The sequence below is a fragment of the Typopeltis vanoorti genome, chromosome 22 (assembly GCF_054136105.1).
Source record: "Typopeltis vanoorti isolate ZY-2024b chromosome 22, IOZ_Tvanoo_1.0, whole genome shotgun sequence".
Taxonomy (NCBI): Eukaryota; Metazoa; Arthropoda; class Arachnida; order Uropygi; family Thelyphonidae; genus Typopeltis; species Typopeltis vanoorti.
The window spans coordinates 7066614-7091193 of record NC_143570.1 but is presented as its reverse complement, the minus strand read 5'-3'; the positions used below and the strand labels follow the sequence as shown (position 1 = coordinate 7091193).

At 34.1% G+C, this 24580-nt stretch overlaps 1 protein-coding gene across 1 annotated transcript in view; it reads right to left on the bottom strand.

Moving 5' to 3' along the window:
- The window catches only part of Sse (extra spindle pole bodies like 1, separase), a 505458-nt gene that overhangs the window by 37763 nt on the left and 443115 nt on the right, over positions 1-24580 (bottom strand). Inside the window, exons 20-22 of the mRNA XM_090412041.1 lie at positions 23877-24044; positions 19397-19579; positions 6889-7109 (exon numbers count right to left, since the gene is read on the bottom strand). Coding sequence (XP_090268167.1) covers positions 6889-7109; positions 19397-19579; positions 23877-24044 — 572 coding nt within the window. The remainder of the gene's footprint in view (positions 1-6888; positions 7110-19396; positions 19580-23876; positions 24045-24580) is intronic.

The window sequence follows — 24580 nt, the reverse complement described above, 5'->3', positions numbered from 1 at the left end:
TAGAAAATGTGGGGAAGCATGATCAAGACATATAAGTTGGTAAAGGATTATTACTACGATTTTTCAGAGAATGGGTGAATACAGGAGGGGGGGGGGAAAGAAAACAAGAGACCATTCCTAGAAGCTATATAAGAAAGGTGTGAGTAAAGGGGCGATGAGTAGGTTTTTTGTGTGGAGAGTTGTGGGTGGATGGAATGCATTGTCTGGATGTGTGGAGACAGTGAATGCTTTCAAGTCACCGTACGATGAGTTGTATGTGATGGAGGACTCCTGTGATGAGTTGACTCCATGGAGGTCTTATAACACTAATAATAAAGATCTTAACTGTTTTTGTCTTCAAGTCAGAGATGCCAATTATGTTCATGTAGTACTTTTTTAGTTCTTCTAGAAATTTGATTTCCTTTCCATTAATACTCCTTATATTGATGGTTTCTATCTTTAATTGTTCTGATATTGGGTTTGTTCTTTCTTTTCTTCTTCTAGACATTGAGTTTGTTCCAGTAACTGACTTTTCACTGTTCGCCCTGATGAAAACACTACAGACCTTGTTTAACTCAGCAACACCCCACCTGGCATGAAATCTCATTATGTTGTGCCACTGTAAGTATCTCTGGTTTAAGTCAGCATGGAATACAATTTGGTTAGCTAAGTCCCAAATTGCAAGCTCATCCTTTTTCATTCATTCATTCATTCAGTATCCAATGGATAACTATCAATGAGATGCACCATGCGAAGGTAAGTATTGGACATTAGGCCAGAAGTCCTAGTTGATTCTCTGCATTCTTTGAAGGTGACATGGATGTGATCTCCTAGTTATTTGGCTTTTATTCTTAAGCCATCCGCACATTATTAAAAAAAAAAAAAACACCTATAGTAAACAATAGATCATTGTTTACTATAGGTGTTTACTATACAAAAAGAACATGGAGAAATGAAAAATACAGCATGAAGTATCAAAGCATATGTGCCACTCTTGTGATTATGACTGGCCAAGTCAGTTTGAGCCATGGAGCCAGTTTTTTTTTTTTTTTTTTTTTTTTTAAATACTGATTATAGTTTTAACTCACAGTTCTTGTAATAAGTGCTTTAAGCACTGCATTTATTTGTGACTACACAAAATACAACTTCAGTCTTAAATACAGTTACCATCAGCTCATAGTGAATACATAGAATATAACAAAAGTAAAACTACTACAAGACAAAAGATATACAGTTTTAGAATTTTGGCAGAGTGCTACCAAATAATTTCATCATGGTAAGTAGTTTGCCTATTATAATATTATGACTATAAGTGAAAGATAGATTTAATGCAGGTCGAGAAATTATGGGGGAACAGCTAGGGAGACATAGTTCGGAAGGAAGAAAGCTGAAACAGCAGCAAGGAAATGGAATTTGTACACCTACTGAAGATCATTACTTGAAGAAGCATGTGATGGGGGGGGGGGAACTCAGGGTATGAGAGTGTTGGATCTGGTCATAGGATCAGAAGAGCTATCCCTAACCAAGATGATCACATTACCTCTGATTGTGGTGAAAGGATTGCAAAACATGCAAAATTTTCTGTTGAGAAAGGGTATATGTGGAACTGCAAGGCAGAATCACCCCTTACAGTTCCTGCATAATCACATGACAAACTTAGGAGGAAGTTTGAAGCTGTGTCATGGTGTTAAAACCTGTAAGCGAAGGATGTTATTAGTGTACGGAAAATAGTCAAAACGGTATCTGGAGTAAGAAATTTTAGAATGTACACTCAAGGTCAGGAGGATTAATCAGGTAGGATTTAGATAAATAAGTAGAAATCATTAGAATGTCTCAGAAACAGTCTAGTCAGAGGCATTACAATGCCTCTGACTAGGCTGTTTATACATAAGTCTCAGGTCTGGCAGACAGAGTGTAAAGATAGCAAAATAAAGGAGGCTCTGAGACTTAGGAGGAAGCTTTAATAATCGACAACCTTTTTTTAACTCAGTGGCAGCTGAGTTGGATAAAGGGAATGGCTACACAATGACATTGCTGGATTTTGAAAAGACATTTGAAAGAATACTATATGGAACTCAACCATCATCATCATCATCAACATCAAATTCCTGCCATGTACCGTCAAGGGGTGTACAGGATATGATAGTACTACATGAAAAAAATTACATCATTATTAATTTCCTATCTACAATTTTCCTCCAAATCAGTCTGTTACTTGTCAACACTCAAACATTATCAGATCTTATATTTTTATCGTCTAAAGCACTTTGTACCGTATCAATCCACCTATATCTTGGTCTTCCTCAGGGTCGTTTTGCTGCCAACCTGGCAGAGAACACTTGTTTTGCTAATCTTTCTTCGCCCATTCTGTTTACGTGACCATACCACCTGAGATTAGCTCTGCTAACGCATTCCTGGATGCTGGCAATGTCAAGTTCTTTCCTAATATCCTCGTTTTTAATATGATACTGCCATTGATGCCATCTGTTCACGCCTATAATCTTTCTCAGGACTTTCATATCTGTGGTCTCTAGTCTTTGGTCAAGTGTTTTACTTCTGACCCAGCTCTCAGATCCATAAGTTAAAACTGGTTTGAACACTGTCTTGTATACAGCTAATTTAGTGTTCTGACCAATTCCTCTCTTATTCCATATGAATTTATTCAATTGACTTCCCACCATACCAGCTTTGCTGATTCTGTTGTCTATTTCTATATTTAATTTACCATCTTCAGTAAAAATCGTGCCTAAATAGCTGAAATGTTTTACTTGTTCCGCAGGTTCTCCATTCACAACACAGTTGACATTTTCAATGATTCTGCCTATTTTCATTCTCTTTGTCTTTTTATTGCTGACCTTCATAACATATCTATTACAACAGCTATTCAATTTAGTCAGAGAATCTTGCAGACTTGCAGTGGATTTATTTAGAAGTATAACATCATCCGCATAAAGCAAAGAGCTGACATTAACATCTCCAATTTTGATATCATGTTTAATACCACTTTCCTTCATAATGTGATCCATATAGATAATGAATAACAGAGGGGGATAATGTACATCCTTGTCTCACACCAGATTTAACACTAAATCATCTTCCTGTACTTCCTTCAATTCTAACTGCTGACTTACAACTCAAATAAAGACTAAGTATAGCTTGATATAATGCCCCATTGACACCATATAACTGCAGCGTATTGAATAGCTTCTCTCTTGGCACCTTGTCATATGCCTTTTCCAGATCGACAAAACTTAAATACAGATCTTTGTTATATTCCCATGCTTTCTCGACTATTTGTCATAAAGTGAAGATCTGATCCTGACAGCCTCTATTTGGTCTGAATCCAGCTTGTTCTTCACCAAGCTTTTCTTCCACAATTCTTCTCAACCGTTTCTCAAGTATACTTGCATAGATCTTGCCAGGAATACTCAGTAGGGAAATACCTCTGTAATTCTCACATTCAGTTTTATTTCCCATTTTATATATGGGTACTATGAGAGTTCTACTCCAATCATCGGGAATTCGTCCCTCTGTCCAGGCTTTCTGAACTATGCAGTGCAGCCACTGTAAGACTCTTATACCACCATACTTAGCATTTCTGGTCGAATATCATCTACTCCTACTGCCTTTCCACATTTCAAGCATTTGATGGCTTTTTCTATTTCAAGTATGGATATGTATTCCTGACTGTATGCCTGTTGAGTGTTTTTTACCACTGTGCTATCACTGCTTGTTTCATTTAGCAATTTCTCGAAGTAATTACTCCATACTTCAAGGATATCTTTTTCTCCTGTTTTCATGTCACCTTTATCATCTCTAATTCCTTTTATAGCACTCATTCCTCCATTTCTAAGCTTCTTCAACAACCTCCAGAATATTTTGCCACCTTCTTGATATTTATTTTCTATATTCCTGCCAAAGTCCTCCCGTGACTTTTGTTTAGCTAGTTTTACACAGTGTTTAGCATTCTTGCATTTGTCTCTATATTCTCTAAGAGCACAAGCTGACTTATTTGACAGGAACTTTTGGTATGCTTTCTTCTTTTCCTTCACTGCCTCTTTAACTTCCTGTGTCCACCAGGGAGTTCTGATTTTTTTATCCTTACACACAACCTCACCACATGCCTCTCTGGCTGAATCAATCAATGTTTTCTTCCGGGCTTGCCACTGAATTTCCAAGGTTTGATTTCTGTTCTTAAACTCTTTAATGTTTGTGTATTTTAGTCTACAGTTCACATCCGAGAGCTGCTCAACTTTTATTCGCTTTAAAACTTTCTTACATGTTATTCTTTTCAATATGAAATTCAATTTTATCCTGCTCAAGACTAAATAGTGATCACTTCCAATTTCAAATCCTCTATACACTCTGGTGTCCTGCACCAGAGAGAAAACATCACTATCAACAATAACATAGTCAATGAGACTTTTCTTATTCCTAGCCTCTTCTCTCCATGTGAATTTGTGCACATTTTTATGTTGGAACATGGTGTTAGTAATAACCAGCCCATGTCCTGAGCAGAAATCCAACAGATATTTGCCATTATTATTAGCTTTGCTCTTTTCTCCAAATTTTCCTAAAATATTTTTGTATGTTTGACAATCATTTCCTACTCTGCTATTTTGATCCCCAACAAGGACCAACTTTTCATTTTTCATTGTGTCAGTTGCTTTTTCTAAAGCCTCAAAAAATTCCTCCACTTCTACCTTGGTAGAACCTTCTGTGGGACCATAGGCACAAATAAGTCTCATTGTCCAGTTCCCCATTCTCATATTTGCCCACATTACTCTACTTGAGACTGACAGCCATTCAAGAAGATTAGCCTCGTATTTTGTGTTGAATACTATGGCTACTTCTTTTCCTTGATTGTCATTGCCTGAATATAACATTTTGTATTTATTGCTCAGAAAGATCCCACCAGTTTTGGTCTTTTTTGTTTCAGTCACCCCTATTATGTCGATCTGGTACTTATCGAATTCCTCAGCTAGCTCCATTTCTTTGCCATTCAGGCTTCTTACGTTGATAGTACCGACCTTTAACTCTGGTGATGTTGAGTTGGGGTTTATTTTCAGATTTGTTCCAGTAGCTGTGTTTTCGCTGTTTCGGGGGCCTTGTTTAACCGGGCGATGTCCCAGCTGGCATGAAATTTTGTCATGTTGTACCATCATTCTATATTTTGGTTTAACCAATAAGAATACAATTTGGTCGACTAAATCCCAAATTGCCAGCCCATCCTCGTCCGTTCAGTATCCAAGCAGATACCCAACAGGGTGCACCACGAGAAGGTGAGGATTGGACATTAGGTTAGAAGCCCTTGTCGGTTCTCCGCATTCCTTTAAAGGCTATGTGGAGGTCTCCTCTCAGTTATACAGCTTTGACCCTTAAGTACCCCCTATATATGGAACTCTGTTACACAAATTAGAAAATGGAGATGAGCATGAAACTAGTTATATGGATATGAGGGTGGCTGATGGACATACAAGAAGAAAGTGGTATATGGAAGAGCAGAATCCAGGAGAAAGCAGGTAACTAGTGGTGTGCTGCAAGGCTCTGTGCTAGGATAACTACTGTTTAATTTGTGTGTAACTGATTTAGGAAATAATTTAAAGTAGAATAGTCAGTTGTTTGCTGATGATGCAAATTTGGATAGATTAATAGTTAATCAAGATGATGCAATAAACTTGTAAGGATGGGCAAAAGATGACGGGTGTCAGTTTAATGTGCAGAAAATGTAAAGTTATGCATTCTGGGATTACAAGCTGTATACCAGACTGATGGAACTGTACTCGAGGGAATAGATGAAGCTAGGGATTTCGGGGTTGTGATAGATACAGAGTTGAAGCTTAGAGGGCATACTGTTAAGGTAGCTCATAGATTAGTATGTTCTTTTCTATTGAAGAACACACTAACAAGCAGAGATAGGAAGTTGTCATTCTTCTTTATAAGGCCATCACACATTCACATCTGGATTACTGTGCTCAGGTCTGTCACCTGTGTTTCTTGGGAATGAGGTAGTGGTGGAGAGGATTCAGAGGCAAGTGACCAAGATGGTGAGTGGCCTGTGATATGCTCCTTATTGGGGTTGCAAAAATTAGTAGATAAGCACAAAAGAGGGAATATGATAGATGAATGGGAAATGTTTCAGCACTTGGCTAGAAGATGCCACAACGAGAGGCCATCCCTGGAAGTTGAGTAAGTGTGGTAAGTAATGGTGTGAGAACTGGATTGTTTACTTGAGTGGTGAGTGAATGGAATGTGTTGCCAGAATCAGTTATTAACTAACTCTGGCAACACATTCCAATGATAAGTTGTTTTCCATGGAGGTGCCTATACAGTAATAATAATAAATGCATAACCTGACCTGTAAAATCAATTAATAATCTATTATGTTTTTAATATTTTTATTAACCATTACTAAATAATTATACATAAATTATAAGACTGCAACTTATTTACCCTTTATATAATTATAAAACAGTACTTCATACTATGCAAGTCATATGTACTGTTTTATACTAAAATACAACAGCATGTGCAAAGTAATAACTTTTTCAATGAGCAATTAACATGTAATTAGGGAAAACTGACAGGCATAAGTAATGGGAGACAAGGGGGGGGATATTATAACTGATGAGTGTGCTGCAACTTAAAGATGTGACAAATGCAAATTTTGTAACATAAGAGATTATAAATTTGAATACTTAGATGCAATTTAAAATTTTCAGTTAAGATATATCAGAATAATGTTGATAAAAAATTATTAAAACAGCAATATATATGCACCATTTCTTAAAGGGAAAATTGCAAATACAGCTTATATTATATATATATATGATTTAATTTACACCACAGTATACCAACTACTTGACTTTATATATGACTATAATGAAAAGTTAAGAATCAGAAACTTACTGTTGAAAAACATCTTGAAATTTTTTCTGTGTCTGTGGTATGTCACTACTAGGGTTTAAGATGTAAAAAGTATGATGGTAATCCATACCCTTCATAAAAATATGATTGTTATATAGTTTATAAGATGAAAGCTGAGCACAAAGCAGAGATAAAGATGGAACTCTTGATACTGAAGAGTTGTGCAATATTGGCATGCTTTCCCATGGAAGAGCTTGAATATTCTAAAATAAAATAAAATTGTTTAAGAAAAGCATTACATTCATTTTAAAATTTACATAATTTAAACAGATTCCATATTTTGATATTGCTGAAAAGTTTATGAGTCAGAATAGATAATATCTGGAAAGTTATGTTTTTAACTGATTGTTTAATTATATTAAATTAGTAGTGTTCAGTGTAATATTCATAATGTGCTAATTCAGAAAAAAAAAGCATGCCATGCAGTTTTTAAGATGCATGATTGATTGTAGGTCATTTTACAAATAAATATACTTTTTTTTTTGAAAGAGACAAGCCACACATTAAACAGAGAGAGACTTTCTTATTTGGTGTGATGCAGCAATAACTTAGAGCAGACAAGTAATTTACATTCTTGTTTTGGCCTCATATTATAGCTAAAGCTACTAATAGCCATAATCATCAACAAATTCCTGATATGTACTCTCAAGGGGTATACAGAATATGATAGCGCTAAATGAAAAAGTTACACCATTACTAACTTCTTATAAACAATTTTCCTCCGAATTAATCTGTTTTCTGTCCAGACTCCAACATTATCAGATTTTATATTTTTGTCTTCTAAGGGGTACTACTTTTTACTGTATCAATCCACCTACATCTTTGTCTTCCTCTAGGTCTTTTTCCTAACAACCTGGCAAAGAACACTTGTTTTGCTAATCTTTCCTCTCCCATTCTGTTTAAGTGACCATACCATCTGAGATTAGCTCTGCTAACATATTCCCGAATGCTAACAATGGCAAGTTCTTTTTTAATATTCTCATTTTTAATGTAATACTGCTATTGAAACCATCTGTTCACTCCATTAATCTTTTTCAGAACTTTCATATCAGAGGTTTTCAGTTTTTGATCAAGTGTTTTATTTTTAACAAATCTCTCAGATCCATAAGCTAAAATTGGTTTGAACACCATTTTGTATACAGCTAATTTAGTGTTTTGACTAATTTCTTTCTTATTCCATATAAATTTATTCAGCTGACTTCCTACCATACCAGCTGTACTAATTGTGTTGTATATTTCCATATTTAATTTACCATCTTCACTAAAAATCATGCCTAAGTAGCTGAAATGTTTTACTTGTTCTATTGGTTCACCATCCAGGGTATTGTTGATGTTTCTGCCTATTTTCATTGTCTTTGTCTTTTTATTACTGATTTTCATACCAAATTTATTACAACAGTTATTCAATTTAGTCAGGGAATCTAGCAGACTTGTACTGAATTTGTTCAGAAGTATAACATCATCTGCATAAAGTAAAGAGCTAAGATTGATATCACCAACTTTAATAGATTTAATAGCACCTTCCTTCATAATGTGATCCATATGGATAATGAATAACAGTGGAAGTAATGTACACTTTGTTGCACATCTGATTTAACATCATATCATCTTCCTGTACCTCCTCCAATTCTAATAGCAGACATCTAGAATATCTTTATCCTCAGTTTTCATGTCACCTTTATCATCTCTGATTCCTTTTACAGCACTCTTTCCTTCATTTCTAAGCTTTTTTTTTTTGACAGCCTACAGAACTTACAGCTTAAACAGAGACTATATATTGCTTGATAATGTCCCATTTATCCTATAGCTAGCGTTTTTAAAAAGCTTTCTTCTTGACACCTTGTGATATTCCATTTCCAGAATTACAAAACTTAAATACAAATCCTTGTTATATTCTCAAGATTTCTCGACTATTTTTCTTAAAGTGAAAATCTGATCCTGACAACCTGTATTTGGCCTGAATCTAGCTTGTTCTTCACTATGTTTTCCTTCCACAATTTTTCAAGTATACTTACATAAATCTTACCAGGAACACTCAGTAGAGAAATACCTCTGCAATTTTCACATTCAGTTTTATGGGTACTCTAATATCTGGAATTTGACCCTCTGAATTATGCAGTGCAACCACTGTAAAAATTTTGTATCTCCATATTTGAGCATTTTTGAGTGAATTTCATCTACTCCAGCTGGCTTTCCACATTTCAGGTTTTTGATGGCTTTTCTGCTTCAACTATTGATATGTATTCCTGATTGCATTCGTGTTGAGTGTTTTCTACCATCATACTATCACTGCTTGTTTCAATTAGCACTGTTTCAAAGTAATTACTCTATACATCCAGAATATCTTTATCTTCAGTTTTCATGTTACCTTTATCATCTGATTCCTCTTACAGTACTCTCTGCTCCATTTCTAAGCTTTTTTTCAACAGCCTCCAGAATATTTTGCCATCTTCCTGATAGTTATTTTCTATGTACTTACCAAAGTCTTCTCATGACGTTTGTTTAGCTAGTTTTATACAGTACTTCGCTTTCTCACATTTTTTTTTCTTTATTTACTAAGAGCAAAAGCTGACTTAAGCCATAATTATAACTTTTCAGAACTAGCTAAAACAAACAATTATATGATGAAATCAGATCCATGGCATGACTTCTATGACAAGAAGTCATGCCATGGATCTGATTATATTCAAGAGCAGTTAAGTTTTAGTATTTGATATACCTGAAGCACTTTCATAATGGGAGAGTAACTATTCATTAGTTCTTCAAATCTTAGTACTGCTGTAATGAAAGGTAAAGTGCTTTGCAAACAGAGCACTGAAACCTTTCACATACAATTTTTTTGCAATAACAAAGATGGAAGCTCACAATGTGCTATATAGACAAAATTTAATAACCAAAATAAACACAGTTCATATAATAAAGCATTTCAAAAAGATATACACTATCAGATTCAGCATAGTGAATGTTTTTTTGGAAATATGTTTTAATTATGGCAAAGTTCTCAAATCTTATTTTAAAGATTCCCCTCCCCCCCTAAAAATTACGACAATTTTTTTTCTTTTGAGAAAACCTATGTTATATATGTCAGGAGCATTTGTTATATGTTCTTGAATAAAATAATGAATGAAAGGAGTCCTATCATTCAATGAGACATGAAATTGTGTGCAACACATACCACAGTGAAATTTGTCACATTTGTTTACACACTGCATTTAACATAGATCAGTATAACTTGCAATGAAATGACACCTGTACTTCTGACACTTTCTTCAAGACTTGTTACAGCCTACATTCTGTCCTAAAAGTTTTTTTCTTCCAGGACATATTGGGTATCATATGGAAATGCAGTAGTGAAAATGTTTCATAAGACTGTGTATATTATAGCCATCCTGAACATGACATACTAACATATTAAACCTCAATAACACAAAAAATGATGTGCCACCTGGTATGATGAATCATAATTCATAGCATGTGTGGTGTGATATTTTAAATTTTGAAATGCAATGCAAACTTCTTTAGGCTGTTGTTTGACATGTTTGTTTGTTTGCTGATATTCTGCCTGGTGATCCCCTCCCCCTTCATTTCTTCAATGTGCACTATCACAGGTGCTATTCAGATCCAACCATTTCATATTCAGGTATTTTTGAACTAACAGGGAAAATGAGAACATACACACCTGTCTGAAAACAGACTTCATCTTGAATAGTACAATTATCCAGTTGTTAAACAAAATTTGAGTTATAACTTGTTATAGAGTTCTATTTCTAAACTGAATGCTATGGGAAACTGCATGCTATTATTGAAAAAACTATTGAAAGCAATGAACAGAATAGTTGAAGATAATTTTCACAATTCTTTTAAAGATACGGCAGTCATTTACCCTTCCTACAGCTAGACAGTAATAATTAATTTTATTTTAACATTGATATCATCCTTTGGGTGGAAAGATCTGGTTTCAATATCTGTGTGGAATGCAAAAAACATTTATCAGGGATTTTCAATTATGATGAGTTAGCTTGTCTCATATAGCAGTGGTAGGTTTTATCCTAAGAAATGTGGGTAATCCCCTAAAACACAAAAATCAGCCACAGAACACATGCAATTGATAGCCTCCAATACACAATGCAGATAGGATTAATTGCCCTCTCAGAGCATTAAGTTCCAAACAAGCTGAGTTACTTGGCCATGACAGGGCAATGAGCCTAACTCATAAAGGAAAACAGGAACAGGTTATATGCAGAGTAAGTTATACGCAAATGCATCTGAGAAGTGCCAACAACTAAAATAACAAGTTAAGTTTTTTTTTTAATGTTACTACCTACATGCTAGTTTTGTTACATAAAGAATTATAGACGGGTGGTCATGATTGCAACCAACTTTTCTTTATTTTCAAAACTAGAGCATAAAGACATTTTTTATTTTAACTTTTATATTCAAAACATAATGTTATGTCCACTGCAATTGATAATGCATATAAGAGCTTTTGTCAACTTCAAATGAAACTGTAGCAGAGAAAAAAAAAAAAGACTCCAATATATATATATACAGTGGTACCTCAACTTACAAACCGCTCAACATACGAACTTTTTTCATATCCATTTTGATCTCTAGATACAAACAGTGATGCTTTTCTTTTCAAATGAACTAAAGCCTGTTTTGCATTATAATTTTTTAAACTTTTTTTATGCACGTTTAGGAGCATGCGCTGAACCGTCTCTAGTGTAACGATTGTTGTTATTACGTCGTATTTATCTGAAATACGATTAACGCTGCACATTTTTGCTTTTTTGTGTATCTATTTCGGTATTTGTGTAAACAAACAATACACTTCGTATAGATTATTTTAGGTTTGTATTTATTATGTGTATTGTATGCATTTCTTTTTATAAGTGACATGTTTTATTGTTGCTTCACGTTTATTTTCTGAATAATCTACCAGATAAGCGTCATTTCACTGATCAGCATATTATTTTCAACACGGAGCCAAAGAAAACTAAGAAAGAAGAGAAGAAGAAAATCACAATAGAAATTAAGAAAGAGATTGTGAAAAAATATGAGAAAGGAGTCTGGCAAAGCGATCTGTGCAAGCAATATGACTTGTCCAAATCCACCATAGCTACAATTGTGAAGAAAGCAGATTTTTATAAGGAACTGGATGTGGCCAAAGGAGTATCTATCATGTCATCTCGAAGAAATAAAATTATGGAAGAAATGGAAACTTGACTACTCGTCTGGATTAATGACATGCAACTGAAAGGATACAGTGTATCTCAAAACATGATCTGTTTACAAGCTCAAACTATTTACAAAGATCTTTCACAGAACTTGCCATCCACTAGCAGCAAAGACATCGGCAAAGAGTTCAAAGCTAGCAAAGGATGGTTTGAGAAATTCAAGAATAGAACCGGTATCCATAGCATTGTTAAACATGGAGAAGGTGCTAAAATGTTGAAATTCCTTCAGGAACTGCTGAAAGTTTTGTGAAGGAATTTCAGAAATTGATGGAGTCAGTTACATACCAGAACAAGTTTTCAACTATGATGAAACTGGGATTTTCTGGAAGAAAATGCCTAAGAGAACGTTCATTACTAAGGAGGAAATGGCATTGCCAGGACACAAGCCAATGAAAGACAGAATAACTTTTTAGAGAAAGACAGAATAACTGAAGATAAAACCTCTGTTGGTTTACCATTCTAAAAATCCTAGTCTTTAAAAAGCAGAAAGTTAACAGGCACAAACTCAGCGTTATGTGGAGAGGTAACAGCAGAGCCTGGGTAACCAGGTAATTCTTCTGTGAGTGGATGACAGAGGTCTTTACTCCCACAGTGAAATGGTATCTACAAGAAAAGGGTCTGCCTGAGAAAGTTCTTCTTATAATGAACAATGCTCCAGCACATCCACCATAGTTGAAAGATTTGGATGAAGAGTTTAATTTCATCAAAATTAAGTTCTTGCCTCCTAATACCACACCACTCCTACAACCAATGGATCAATATGTTATTTCCAACTTCAAAAAGCTTTATACCAACCAAAGCTCTTTTCCAAAGATGTTTCGAAGTAATCACCGACAAAGAATTAACCCTCAGGGAATTCTGGAAGAATCACTTCAATATTCTTCATTGTTTGCATCTTATTAGTCAGGCATGGGAAGATGTTTCTGTGAGAACTCTAAAATCAGCCTGGAAAATGTTATGGCCCGACTGTGTCTGAGGCACTGCATTGGAAGGACCTGAAATTGACATTGTAGATACAGTTGTCTCCCTGGGCAAGACCATGCATTAGGAAGTTGATGAAGCAGATGTAGACGAGCACAACGTTGAGCTAACCACTGAAGAGCTACAGGAGTTAAGATGAGAGCAGGAAAAAGAAAGGGATGAGGAGGAAAAGCAAATGTCTTCAGAGAATGAAGATGACAGCAACAAAAAGGGTGCAATACCAACAAGTGAAGTAAAAAAAAACCTTGCAATACTGGGGCAAATTGCAAGAATTGATTAACAAGTGGCATCCAAATCAAGGTGTTGTTTCTAGAGCCACCAATATCTTCAATGACAATGTCATTAATCACTTAAGAAGGGTGTTAAGGAAATGACAGATTCAGTCAACATTGGTTAGGTTTTTTAAACCTCCCTCACCTAAGAGACAAAAAGAAGCAACTGATGATAACAAATCAAAAACTCCTGAACTACAAAAACTAGCCACAAGAAAATTGATTTTTTTTTTACAATTTAATGGAAGATGATTTTCATACTAATCATGTAAAACCAAAGATTTCATAAATAAAAATTAATATGTAATGGTATACAAAATGCATATTTATAGTGTAAAAATGCTTCTTCTCACTCCTTCTCCATTTCTTTGCATTTTCTTCATTTAGTTGAGAATAGTTTTTTTTTATTTTTTGAATTTTTTTACTTTTAATTTTTGAATCTGGGAAGAGATTAATTAATTTCCCATAAGATATAATGGAAACTTGGGTTTCGAGATATGAACTGTAGTTAGGAACGAATTAAGTTCGTTAGTCGAGGTACCACTGTATCTTAAATTAGTAGCTGCAATACTAACCACAAAAAAGGGACACAATTTTTTTTTCCCTTTAAATATTAATCCTATCTGCAATTGTAGTCCTAGAACATTAGCTCTGTGGATGGATTAAGAACTAGATAATGAAAATCATTTACCATTGAAACAAACACATTCAAAAATATCATGTTCTACTGTAATTTGAATGTATGGCCTGTAGAATGAAAAGTGGAGATGTTATGTACTTGATCAACTAAACCAGCATTAGTGGTTAATGTGACTACATAGGATCTGCACCTCAACATTGACTTGGGTGAACTAACTGTCCATGTTAGTTCACTCCGAGATAGTTTGTTTCTGACATGGTACCATCAGATTGAAAGAAATTATCTAGGAGGGATTAACATGAGCTGGGGCAAGGTGTAGGGTCTGTATCTGACAAAGAGAAGACCAAGCCTCTATGACACTAGGTGGCAGATGCAGGGATGATAAGCAATGTAGTATTACCAGGCAATGAAATAATTTCCTGATGTAATTATTATTATTATTATGTGACACCTCCAAGAAGTGCAAAGACTCAACAAGGGAGAGTGTGCCAATAGCATCGAATGATTGATTCCTTCCAACTACTAACCGCACTCAAACTTGCTTAACTTTTTGAGTGAGTCATTAGTAGCAGAGGCTCTACCAATCGACCAACCTTTGCTAGCTATCACCTCTTTACTTATTGAAGGCTTGAAGTGACTAAAAACCATGTTAAGATTCCAGATCAAAGCCCCAAGTTTACTTTTCTGTCCATTTCTTCTAGAATGACGTCTGAATGATTTCAGAATTATGTCAGATATAATACAGAAATCTAAGATTTGACACAACTTTAAAAATAATTACTTCACAGACCAGCTGCCAGAATCTGAATTAAACCTAATGCTAATGATTCAGGAGGATTCCAGGTCAGGTAACAAATAATTTCACTGTCCTTCCAGGTGTTCCTTAAGAAAGTCTGAGGCAGTACTATATGCATGTGTGTGTGTGTGTGTGTGAGTGAGGGGAGGTTGCTGATGCCTTGATTTGCAGGTGTTGGATGAATTTCTGGTTATGGTTTAATGTGTTTATGGTTTAATAAAGAATTCATTTGTATATTCCACATATCTCCCAATTTCCATTCACCTTAAACAAACCACAAAAAGCCAAGCAAAGAAAAAAGCATTACATATGCACAAAGACAACTCTCCAAAGTCTTCTAGGGTTTTCATTTCCCAAATACAAATGGACAAAGTTCCAACACAGCGAATATTAATTTCCATCTCCAATGGCAAATTTCCCGACACTTACTTTTCCTAACAGAAATTCAACTTTTGTTTTTTTTTTCAGTCACTACTCATCTCACGTTTCCCAATTATACTCTTTGCCTCATTTCACTGGAAATGTGGCAGAACCTCACAGTTTTGCCGCCTTTAAGTGTAAGTATTAAAAGACTTAGGTGTCACTGATTATTCATATTAGCACATCATGGTATTAACACTAACAAATGAATTAATTTATCGAAACTTGCTAATATTTCACTGTTTTCTAACCAGCATTTTCAGAGCACAAATAATAACTGTGACAAGCAGACATAGTAAGTAACACTTTTAAGTGTGTCTAACTTAAAATCTTCTCTTAGGTCTTCTATAGGTAAAAATCTCTCTCTACTTCATCATAACAAATTCATTTTCTATCTTTATTGACTGCCTATTGCAACTAACCATTGATTTTATATCTTTAAATATGATTTTTTTCCAATCCAACTTTCCTAACAGCAAAGTTATCTTCATCAAAGATTTTAGTGTTGATAATCTAGCAGTAATGATCGAGAAGACAGAGAATTTGAGGCAATTGATATAACTTAATGGGCACAAACAAACTGATCACATGCCTACCAAAACTAAAAGATAATCATGATCTCTTCTTCACTAATGACCCTTCGAAATATATTGTGGCTGTGTTTGTTCCTGTTCAACATTCAAACTTGCACTAATCCATGTATGCTGACATTATAAGGATGACGAGCAAGATGATCTTTATGATTTCTGTGCTCAATTCCTTAGCTGAACTAATGTTTTCTGATTCAAACATATGTAATGAATTACTTACTACTTAATCCTCTTCACTCCACCTGGGAGCATAGGTCTTCCACCACCATTTTCCACCAGACTCTGTTTTTTGCTTCGGCTTTTATTTGGTTCCAGTTTTTATTAATATTTGTTATTTCTTTCAGTATTGTTCTTTTCCATGTTTCTCTTGGCCTTCCTCATCTTCTTTTACCCTGTGGGTTCCAATCTAGAGCCTGTTTTACTATTATTTTATCTTCTTTCCTCAACACATGCCCCAACTATCTCCATTTCCTTTCACGTATCTGTTGCAACACGTGTTTCTGGTTTGTTCTCTGCCATAGTTCTTCGTTTGATATTTGTTTTGGCCAATATATCCCCAGCATCATTCTCAACTATCTTTTTGTTTAACATCCACGTTTCTGATCCATACATTAGTATTGCCTTTACATTTGAGTTAAATATTCTCATTTTAGTTTTTATAGACAAATTCTTGTTTTTCCAAATATTTCTAAATTGGTCGAAAGTTGAATAAGCCAGCTGTTTCCTTCTATTTATATCTTCAGTAGTTCCTCCTTTTATTGATACTATTGAACTAAGGTATATAAATTGTTCTACTTTTTTAAGTGATATTTCTTCTATTCTGATTTGTTTATTTTTGCTTTACATTTATTTTCATCAACATTGTTTTATTTTTATTTATCCTAAGACTAACTTTTTTGGCTGTTTTTACAAGTGTTGTTGTTTTTTGTTCTATATGTTGGTGCTTCTGTGAAAGAAGTAAGCAGATATCATCTGCAAAATCTAGATTGTGGAGTTGGTTTTGAAGTAACCATTATAATCCTGTATTTCCATGAGATACTTTTCTCATCATCCAGTCTATGACAATTAAAAACATAGTAAGGGAGAGTATACAACCTTGCCTTACTCCTGTCTTTGTTTTAAATGGTTCTGAGAGGGTATTTCCATGTATTGCTTTAATTTCAACACATTTTTTAAATTATTCTTATTCTGGGAATCCATAATTTCTAAGTAATTTCCATAATTTCTAGAGTCCTAAAGGGTGCCACCCTTTAGGACTGACTTCAGTTGTTGTCTTCAGCCATATTTGTTCAGCGTTAGTGCCTGCATGCACATTTCATTAATTTTTATGTTCCCTGAAGATAGGAAGTATTAATTAGTTATTTAATTAATATAATAGTATACTTTGTCTTTCCTTAAAATTAACAGTTATGTATCACCAACATATAAGTCTATCTACAAGAGTAAATTACTATAAATTCAAACTAATATCTTTATTTACAAAATAAAGATTTTTAGCATATTTTGTGTTATGAATGAATGCAACAGCGTGCGTGTGTGTGTGTGTGTAAAATGGTTCTGTGTCTATGAAGTGCTATATAAAATATTTACGAGTATTATAAATAAAACTTACCTAAAAGGGCCCAGACTTCACAGGAGAAAATACAAACAAATTAATTAAACAAAGCTACTTCCAATCTTCTCATTTCAAAATAACACAAATTTATAATAACAAACAAATAAAAACCACAGTTAACTCTCTAAAGGTACATAAACACTTGATTCTTCCTTTCCTAGCTGAGGTTCATTCCAATCTAGTTAAATAACTCATAACTTTTCTTGGAAGTAAAAACAAACACTTTTTACTGAGATTATATCTAGTTTCTGAAGCTTTGCATATCTAGAATATTATTATTATTATCTAACATCTCAAGGGAGTCCAAAGACTCATCGAGGGAGGGCACCTATTTCACAAGTCTCTGTTTCCACCAACTGCAACTACCTTCATCATCTACACCAACGGCATCTACTACAGATCACTACCACCACTAGTATTTTCACAGACAATCACAAACATCCATGCCCACAGTGGGATTCGAACCCGCAGCGTTTTGGCTGGAGAGTGGATGTGCTAATCATTTGGCCAAACAGGCCGGCAAATAAAATCCACAGTTAAATTATATATTTAGTTTAATCCTTTATCCAAGTGTAAGCAAACAAAGTTTGTGCCTGAAGTATCCTCAGGACTGGGGAAACTCGTGGCAAATGTGAACTGAGTTCACATCACTTTCCGTAGTATCCCATAATGTAAAGCACATCTCCTTGTGGACATGTATAATGCTATGCAATATGGGAAGGGTCATTACCCAGACCAGTTTCGACCTTTATTGAGGTCTCTTCAGTGGGAGCCAGACCCAGAAGTGATACCAAGGTTGAAGCAATGCAGAAGTCATATTTCCATATGCCAGTTGCTAAAAGGTGTCACACTTTATTATTAAATTACTCTGGATTAGAGAAAGATGTTGGAAGTTTTTTACCACTTGGTTAGACTATAAATTATATATTTAGTTTAATCCTTTATCCAAGTGTAGGCAAACAAAGGTTGTGCCTGAAGTATCTTCAAGACTGGGGCAATTCGTGGCAAAGGTGAAATGAGTTCACATCACTTTCCTTAGTATCCCATAATGTAAAGCACATCTCCTTGCAGCTGTGCATTATGGTCCTGAAGATACTTCGGGTGCAAACTTTGTTTACTTACACTTGGATAAAGAATTAAACTAAATATATAATTTATAGTCTAACCAAGTGGGAAAAAACTTCCAACATCTTTCTCTATCCAGAGTAATTTAATAACAAGGTGTCACTTTTGGCAACTGGCATATGGAAATATGACTTCTGCATTGCTTCATCCTTGGTATCACCTCTGGGTCTGTCTTCCACTGAAGAGACCTCAATAAAGGTCGAAACCGGTCTGGGTAGTGACCCTTCCCATAATGCATAGCATTATACATGTCTGCAAGGAGATGTATTTAGTATCCCATAATGTAAATTATGGGATACTAAGGAAAGTGATGTGAACTCAGTCCACCATTGCCACGAGTTGCCTCATTCCTGAAGATACTTCAGATGTAAACTTTGTTTGCTTACACTTGGATAAAGGATTAAACTAAATATATGATTTATAGTCTAACCAAGTGGGAAAAAACTTCCAAAAAACCACAGTTAACTCTTTAAAGATAGTTGAGAAATCATGGGAATATAACAAAGATCTGTATTTAAGTTTTGTAGATCTGGAAAAGGCATATGACAAGGTGCCAATTTTTAATGCAATTGTACACTTGTGCTTCCTTGACACTGTTCCCTCATACACACACACTCTATATCTTTCAGACAGCCAGTCTACAAGAGAGGTCACTAACCAAATATCGGGGCAGTACTAAACAAAAATAGGCTAAATAGCCATAAAATTAATAATATTAATAAAAAAAGCTATATTAACATTATAATGGTCTTAGTGAGGGTCAAGTCATCATCATGGTTACAGATGACTCACAACTTTTAGCTATTTCTATTACCTTATCTAATATTAAGATGACTGGAAGACGAGGTCCTCTATCTGCTGGTAATCTTGAGATTATATTTTTAATTTCCAAATAAAGTTCAAAAAAAGATGAGTGTTCAGGAGAAATATGCCATAAATCACAAATAGCTGTTACTACCTGCTTTTCATCCAGATAATTAGCAGAATCCAAAAGGACCTAAAAAAAGAATTAATATATATTAGAGAATTTTATTTTCTTTAATCTTAAGTGACAAATATAGTGACCACATTTATGAATATAATACAATGAATTTTTTTTTTTAAATCATCAGATGGTGATAACAAGAATCAAATAAGGAACTCATAAAAGAAAATTTATAATACTTCTTAATGTCTATCATTACCTGTGATGGTGCTGCTGCTGGCAAACAAACACATGGATGAATAGCTACTATAAAAGAAATTAAAGGAGAAAAAAGTACTTATACAGGAATGATATATTACGTGAGAATTATAGAGGTATTTCTCTATTGAGTGTTCCTGGTAAGGTTTATGCAAGTATACTTGAGAAATGGTTGAGAAGGATTGTAGAAGAGATGCTTGGTGAAGAACAAGCTGGATTCAGGCCAAATAGACTGTCAGGATCAGATTTTCACTTTACGACAAATAGTTGAGAAATCATGGGAATATAACAAAGATCTGTATTTAAGTTTTGTAGACATGCAAATACACCACAGTTATATGGTGTCAATGGGACATTATATCAAGCAATATTTAGTCTTTATTTGAATTGTAAGTCAGCAGTTAGAATTGAAGGAAGTACAGGAAGATGGTTTAATGTTAAATCTGGTGTCAGACAAGGATGTATATTGTCCCCTCTGTTATTCATTATCTATATGGACAAATCTCATCTTTTCTTCTTTATACTCTCTTTTACCTTCCAGTATCAAGGGTTTATTAATGATAGGACTTCAAACCATTCACAGGATAAGGTAGTCAGCCATATGCCCCGGCATATCCTATGTCCTGTAGTGTTGAGTTCTTAAGGCCGGTTTGCCTGCTTTGCGGGATGAAAAACTCCACGATAAACTGGGAGAAAAACCCTACTGTCTAAGTCCAAGACTGGCTAACTTGGCTATGGTTGAGGAAGATCCTTCAGCTCCTCACGTCACTGACAGAATTTGAACCTAGGACACTCATTCACCAGACATATGGTTGCGAAGCGCGCAGCCACTAGGCTAACCGCGCAGACTTATGGATCACATTATGAAGGAAAATGGTATTAAACCTGATATCAAAATTGGAGATGTTAATCTCAGCTCTTTGCTTCATGCAGATGATATTATACTTCTAAATAAATCTGCTACAAGTTTGCAAGATTTCCTGACTAAATTGAATTGAATAACTGTTGTAATAGATATGACATGAAGGTCAACAGTAACAAGACAAAGACAATGAAAATATCAACTGTATTGTGAATGGATAACCTACAGAACAAGTAAAACATTTCAGCTACTTAGGCATGATTTTTAGTGAAGATGGTAAGTTAAATATGGAAATAGACAACAGAATCAACAAAGCTGGTATGGTAGGAAGTCAACACGCTAAATTAGCCGTATACAAGACAGTTTTCAAACCAATTTTAATTTATGGATCTGAGAGCTGGGTCAGAAGTAAAACATTTGACCAAAGACTAGAGACAGCAGATATGAGAGTCCTGAGAAAGATTAGGGGCACGAACAGATGGCATCAATGGCAATATCATATTAAAAACGAGGATATTAGGAAATAACTTGACATTGTAAGCATCCAGGAATGCGTTAGCTGAGCTAATCTCAGGTGGTATGGTCACTTAAACAGAATGGGAGAGGAAAGATTAGCAAAAGAAGTGTTTTCTGCCAGGTTGGCAGGAAAACGACCCAGAAGAAGACCAAGATATAGGTGGATTGATACAGTAAAAAGTGCCTTAGAAGATAGAAATATAAGATCTGATATTGTTGGAGTCTTGACAGGTAACAGACTGATTTGGAGGAAAATTGTAGATAGGAAGTTATTAATGATGTAATTTTTCATGTAGTCCTATTATATCTTGTACACCTCTTGAGGGTATATATCAGGAATTTGATGATGACTTGATTTCATTTCTATTGCTATAGTATACACAATATATTTCTGTGTGATATTTTATCAAATGCATTTGTAAATTCCAGCAATATCACATGTATAGCCATTTCCTTTAATTATATTCGTACTTTACAGAGGGTTATTCTTCGCCACCTCTCCAAGCAATAACTCTGATATCATACTTCAATAATCACATTTTTGTCCCTCTATTCCTGAACTCTGGTCATAACCAACTTTTAAAGTATCTTAACTACTGCTCCTGTATATATGACTTGCAAAATGTCTTGGAGCTTCCATCATGCAAAGGAATGATCTCACCCTCTTTTCACTCCCTAACTTTACAATAAGATTACATGTCCATTTACAAGTTTATCTGACTACTCAGGGAAGGTGATTTGCCATTCTGATAACTGCAGTACAATAACATGGTGCTGTATTAGAAGACAGTTGACATGTAAGGAGTCAGTTAATTGAAAGGCTATTGTTTTGAAGACTGTATAAACGGTAGATTTATGTACATCTCATTTACACTGTTCTGTAAAAATAATCATAATTAAAATTCTGAATATTTTTACGAATTGTTTATGTTAGAATGTTTATTAGTTTTAGTTCCATAACACACATTGTCAGCACTTGTGATGTGCCCGTTATTGAAATTGTTTTGTCAAAAATGATATGAAAAGAAGTTAAAAAATTGATGTACTTACTGGATTTGATATTTCTATTACTTACAGGAATTTTATTGTAATTTAAAATATTAAGTTTTGTGTTTTTATGAAGGTAAAACAAGGATGGCGTTCGGAAGAAAAATTAGAACACAGGCTGGCAGATATTTAGATTAAGAGGAACTTGAGTTTTTTTTTTGTGACAGTCAGAGGATAATTAATAGTATATTCCAAAGAAGGAATCGTGGAACTATTAAGTTTAGAGTGGAATAAGTATTGATAAATAAAAGGGAAATATTGCTATAGGCGTTTTAAAAGGAATACTGGAGGAAATGCTAATTGGAATATTTATATAGATTCCGAAAAGGGAATCGTAGAACTGTAAGTTTTTTTAAAATGGAAGAGTTAAGACTATCAATAAGCATTAGTAGTGAATAAAAGAGGAAATTGCTATTTACGTTCTAAAGAAATGTTCGAGAAAACTGATTAGGAAGTTGTTATAATTAGGAGATTATATTAGAGATACGATTATATAGAGGATATTATCATAATATTAATCCAGTCTATAGAGATAATCTCTTTTCAACAATTATTTTTTATTTATTTCCGGGTGTACCTATATATGCACAAAGGTTCACTGCGATTGGTGCAATGACCCCTTCTTTACTATTTCTTTCAGAATCCAAAAAATCACTGACTCAATACCAAAATACAAAATAAACACATTTAATAAAACACAAAACAAAAAATATACACTTCAAACAATATTGCATAACTAACTACAAATTAATTGGATCCAAGGCCTTTTAAAAATAAACTTACACTTAAGACTAGACTAAACACTTTGTTTGCACAATGACAAAATGTTCATAGCCAGTTTCTCTCTCTGTGTCAAGGCCCTTTTCCGAAGATATATGACTTTATTCTTCATTTTCACAGGATCCTTTTTCTTCACTTATGTAGCACACATTAATTCTTCCTAACTTAATTATGTCTCTTTTTAGTAGAAATACCAGTTAGATTTGGCATCCTTAATACAGATGAAACTTCCTCATCAGAGTTTTCTCGAACATTCCTTTAGAACGTAAATAGCGATTTCTTCTTTTATTCAGTACTAATGCTTACTGACAGTCTTAACTCTTCCATTTTAAAAAAACTTACAGTTCTACAATTCCCTTTTCGGAATCTATATAAATCTTCCAATTAGCGTTTCCTCCAATATTCCTTTTAAAACGCCTATAGCAATATTTCCCTTTTATTTATCAATACTTATTCCACTTTAAACTTAATAGTTTCACGATTCCTTCTTCGGAATATACTATTAATTTTCCTCCGACTGTCACAAAAAAAAAACTCAAGTTCCTCTTAATCTAAATATCTGTCAGCCTGTGTTCTGATTTTTCTTCCGAACGCCATCCTTGTTTTACCTTCATAAAAACACAAAACTTAATATTTTAAATTACAATAAAATTCCTGTAAGTAATAGAAATATCAAATCCAGTAAGTACATCAATTTTTTAACTTCTTTTCATATCATTTTTGACAAAAAAATTTCAATAACTGGCACAGCGCAAGTGCCGACAATGCGTGTTATGAAACTAAAACTAATAAACATTCTAACATAAACAATTCATAAAAATATTCAGAATTTTAATTATGATTATTTTTACAGTTCCATTATAAGATGACTTAAGTTATCAGGTATTCTTTAAAAATATTACCTACCTCTAATTCTTCCTTGCTAACACAGCAAAGCATCAATTTTTCAGCCACTGCTAGAAGGTTAGAAGATTCTTCTTCTAATATTTGAATATGATTTTCTTGCGACAATTTTCCCAGAAAAATTCCTTTCCAACAGCCTAACCAGATATTTTCCATACTCTGTGTAAGATCCTACAGAGAAAAATAGAACTCTTAACATATAACTGCATTAAATTGTGAGAGTATAATACACAAATTTAGATTCTCACCCTATTTTTCTCTAAAATTTATATCAGTTGTGTTTGAATTAAGAAACTGTTTTACTTTTTTTTTTCATTTTTTAATTAAAAGATTACATTAAAACCTCAAATAGGAAAATTAATATTAGAATACTTAACTTATGAATATCATCTTCAATTCATAAAGAACAGCCCCTAAAAACATAATTATTCAAATAGTATGTTGATGAATTTCAAACAATATGATGGACTATGATAAAAACTACATCGCTATTTTGTATGTACTCTTTGGAAGTCCATTATAATCATCAAATTCTTGATATGTATTCTCAAGGGATGTATAGAATACTATGATCGTATTGAATGATTAAATTTATCACATAAAAGCTTCTGACCAATAAGTGTCTTCCAAATTAATGTTATTTGTTAGGACTCCAATATCATCTGATTTTACATTGTCTCCTTAAGCACTTCTAAGTGTATCACACC